Below are 4,544 nucleotides of genomic sequence, written 5' to 3'. Positions count from 1 at the left end.
AACTACCTTTAAGGCGACTGAAAACTGCTATTAGGGAGTCTGAAAACTACCTTTAAGGGGACTGAAAACTGCTATTAGGGAGTCTGAAAACTACCGTTCGGGGTTGGTTTCAGACCCAAGCTACTTCTCTTTTATTCATTGAGGGGTGAATCTTAACTTCCACTTGGAATGTAGTCAGTGAAAATCCGCCCCTTAGTAACTTCTCTTATTTGGTAATCCCACAGAAGTATAGAAGCTTCATCTCTTTTCTCCCTTTTCCCTAGGCTGAAAGCAGAGGAGGAGCAGCAGAAGCGAGAGGACGACAAGCAAAGGAAAGATTACATAAAGAACGAGTACATGAGGAGGAAGCATTTGAAGCAGGTGGAGGATATGGATGTCAGGCCCCGCCATGGAAGTCTTAAAAAGAAGCCACGCCCCAAATCCATCCACAGGYACGTCATGGAGTCACCCAAGCCCCCCGTCAGAGCCACGGGTAACACACACATACTACAAATAGTATACAAATAGATTCACACACACACAAGTGTTTGTTTTACTATCCTTGTYGGGACSCAAAAATGTATTCCCATTCAAAATCCTATTTTCCTTAACCCTAAAACTAACCCTAATTGTAACCCTAAATCTAACCCCTAACTCTAAAATAGCCTTTTTCCTTGTGGGGACCAACACATTCATTGAATACATTTTTGTGTTGTTACATTCACCGGATAGGTACAGGGAAATGTGTTGTTTTACAGGGTCAGTAATAGTAGTACGGCACCCCTGGAGCAAATTAGGTTAAGTGTCTTTCTCAAGAGCACAGACAAAGTGAAAATAGGTTTATAAAAAGAAATAAAGAATGTATTCAAACAAAACAACAGAAATACCTTATTTATATAAGTATTCAGATCCTTTGCTATGAGATGCGAAATTGAGCTCAGGTGCATCCTGTTTCCATTGATCATCCTTGAGACATTTCTACAAATTGATTGTACATGATTTGGAAAGGCACACACCTGTCTATATAAGGTGCCACAGTTGACAGTGCATGTCACAGCAAAAACCAAGCCATGAGGTTGAAGGAATTGTCTGTAGAGCTCAGAGACAGGATTGTGTCGAGGCACACACCTGGGGAAGGGTACAGAAAAATGTATGCAGCATTGAAGGTCCCAAAGAACACATTGGTCTCCATCATTCTTAAATGGAAGAAGAATGTTTGAACCACTAAGACTTATCTTAGAGCTGGCCGCCAGGCCAAACTGAGCCATCAGGGGAGAAAGGCCTTGGTCAGGGAGGTGCCCAAGAACCAGATGGTCACTCTGACAGAGCTCTAGAGTTCCTCTGTGGAGATGGGAGAACCTTCCAGAAGGACAACCATCTNAGTTCCTCTGTGGAGATGGGAGAACCTTCCAGAAGGACAACCATCTCTGCAGCACTCCACCAATCAGGCCTTTATGGTAGAGTGGCCAGACGGAAGCCACTCCTCAGTGAAAGGCACATAACAGCCCGCTTGGAGTTTGTCAAAAGGCATCTACAGACTCTCAGACCATGAGAAACAAGATTCTCTGGTCTAATGAAACCAAGAGCGTCACGTCTGGAGGAAACTTGGCACCATCCCTACGATTAAGCATGTTTGTGGCAGCATCATGCTGTGGGGATGTTTTTCAGCAGCAGGGACTTGGGACTGGTCAGGATCGAGGCAAAGATGAACAGAGCAAAGTACAGAGAGTTCCTTGATGAAAACCTGTTCCAGAACGCTCAGGACCTCAGACTGGGGCAAAGGTACACCTTCCAACAGGACAACGACCCAAAGCACACAGCCAAGACAACACAGGAGTGTCTGAATGTCATTGAGTGGCCCAGCCAGAGCCCGGACTTGAACCTGATCGAACATCTCTGGAGAGACCTGAAAATAGCTGTGCAGCAACACTCCCCATCCAACCTGACAGAGCTTGAGAGGATCTGCAGAGAAGAAAGGGAGAAACTCTCCAAGTACAGGTGTGTCAAGCTTGTAGCGTCATACCCAAGAAGACTCAAGTCTGTAATCACTGCCAAAGGTACTTCAACAAAGTACTGAGTAAAGGGTCTGTGTGTAGATTGATGAGGGGAAAAAAACKTTTAATACATTTTAGAATAAGGCTGTAACCTAACAAAATMTGGAAAAAGTCAAGGGGTCTGAATACTTTCCAAAGGCACTGTAGATGTGTATTTAGTACACACACWCACTCAAACATGTCTTCTGTGTTTACCTCGTCCAGGTACTCGACCGCGGGGGTTCTCAGTCTCCAGCATGTCCCTGGCCTCCCTCAACCTGGCCGACAACGACAGCAACGCGGGAGATAAGAGGACCCCCAGGTGAGGTTAGCTATTGGCTGATTAAAAAGACCGTACAGTTATCCTGTACCTGGTTTAGCCAGCTCTTTTGGCATGACAATCTCAAAMGAGTTGAGTTAAGCACAAACAGACTGGCACCCAGGCTGGCTACGATACAACAAAGGCCTTACAGAGCAACAAGAGCTTGAATACTACTTCAAGAGGACATTAATGTGTCTTATGACTTGTCTATGTAATGCAACCAAAATTGTTTTCATTCTGCATCTTAACCTCTGCATCTTAATCTTCCTCTCTCTCTCCTCCTCCTCGCTCTATTCCTCTCTTCTCTCTGTTTTCCCCTCTGTTTTGCACAGACCCCCCAGAAGCAGTAAACTAGGCACTGTGAGAGGCCATATCTCTTTCTTTTTAAGCTCTCCCAAAGAGAGAAAGGGAAGGTTAGTAAGGCCCCTGCCTCCCTAGATCAGCRGAGGGCCTATACTTTTATCTAGCTTTTATGTTTCTGCTGCTGCATCKCAGACCAGATTGATCAATCAATTCCATTTTTACTTGAGGTAATATCTTTGCAAAGAAAATCCCCATCTGACAGAATATTTAAAGAACTCACATTTATGTTTTGATAATGTTTGAGCAAGACACATACAGTATACCAACATCAATTCTAAGTATGAACTGAYCCATAGAGAACACATGTTTTTAATGTAAAAAGAGCTATATAAAATACATTTGATTGATTGATAATATAAGTTATTTCACGTTCATGCTGTATCAGTTGAGGGATGACCATTTACCTACTTTAAAACAGCAGAATCATTCCCCTCAGTACCACAGCTGCTTCTGCCTCAATTCATACATGATGCCTTTAGCTTCCTGCCTCCGCTCTGCTTTATGCCTCACCGACTTTGCTCTTTCTCTGCTGTAGCACTCACTGCTCTGAGGCTGCTCCATGATAATGATAACTGGCTCCGACTAGCTGCTCCATGATAACTGCTCCAGATACGCTGCTCCAGATAGCTTGCTCCATGATAACTGCTCCATGATAGCTGCTCAACCTAGCTTGCTCCATGAAACTGCTCCAGACTAGCTGGCTCCATGAGACTGCTCCAGACTAGCTGCTCCATGATAGCTGCTCCAGACTAGCTGCTCATGATAACTGCTCCAGACTAGTTGCTCCAGACTAGCTGCTCATGATAGCTGCTCCAGACTAGCTGTTTCTCATGATAGCTGCTCATGATAGACTGCTCCAGACTAGCTGCTCCATGATAGTTGCTCCAGACTAGCTTCATGATAGCTGCTTCATGATAACTGCTCCAGACTAGCTGCTCATGTAGCTGCTCCAGACTAGCTGCTCATGATAGCCTGCTCCCAGACTAGCTGCTCATGATAGCTGCTCAGTATACTGCTCCAGACTACGCTGCTCATGAACTGCTCAGACTAGCTGCTCATGATAGCTGCTCCAGACTAGCTGCTTCATGATAACTGCTCCAGACTAGCTGCTCCATGATGACTGCTCCAGACTAGCTGCTCCATGATGACTGCTCCAGACTAAGCTGCTCCATGATGATGCTCCAGACTAGCTGCTCCATAATACGCTGCTCCAGACTGCTGCTCCATGATACTGCTCCAGACTAGCTGCTCCATGATACCTGCTCCAGACTAGCTGCTCATGATAGCTGCTCCAGATTAGCTGCTTCATGATAACTGCTCCAACTAGCTGCTCCATGATGACTGCTCCAGACTAGCTGCTCCATGATGCCTGTCCAGACTAGCTGCTCCATGAATGACTGCTCCAGACTAGCTGCTTCTATGATGACTGCTCCAGACTAGCTGCTCCAGACTAGCTGCTCCAGAACTAGCTGCTCCATATAGCTGCTCCAGACTAGCTGCTCCAATGATGAACTGCTCCAGACTAGCTGCTCCATGATGACTGCTCCGACTACTGCCTGCTCCAGACTAGCTGCTCTCATGATAACTGCCTCCAGGCTAGCTGCTCCATAATACCTGCTCCAGACTACCTGCTCCATGATGACTGCTCCAGACTAGCTGCTCCTGAATGACTGCTCCAGACTAGGCTGCTCCAACTGATGCACTTGCTCCAGACTAGCTGCTCTATGATGACTGCTCCAGACTAGCCTGCTCCCCAGACTAGCTGCCCTCCAGACTAGCTGCTCCATGATAGCTGCTCCAGAACTGCTGCCTCCATGATGACTGCTCCAGACCAGATGTCGCGTCTC

General features: G+C 46.2%; 1 protein-coding gene across 1 annotated transcript in view; it reads left to right on the top strand.

Moving 5' to 3' along the window:
- LOC111956914 (calmodulin-regulated spectrin-associated protein 2) overlaps nucleotides 1-4,544 on the top strand; it is a 121,490-nt gene that overhangs the window by 108,057 nt on the left and 8,889 nt on the right. Inside the window, 3 exon segments of the mRNA XM_070436527.1 lie at nucleotides 264-472; nucleotides 2,238-2,334; nucleotides 2,676-2,747. Of these exon segments, the coding sequence (XP_070292628.1) occupies nucleotides 264-472; nucleotides 2,238-2,334; nucleotides 2,676-2,747 (378 nt within the window).

This window comes from Salvelinus sp. IW2-2015, linkage group LG32, assembly GCF_002910315.2.
Source record: "Salvelinus sp. IW2-2015 linkage group LG32, ASM291031v2, whole genome shotgun sequence".
NCBI classification, from domain to species: Eukaryota; Metazoa; Chordata; class Actinopteri; order Salmoniformes; family Salmonidae; genus Salvelinus; species Salvelinus sp. IW2-2015.
Note: the sequence above shows the minus strand (reverse complement) of the source record. Positions and strands in the feature narration are given on the sequence as shown.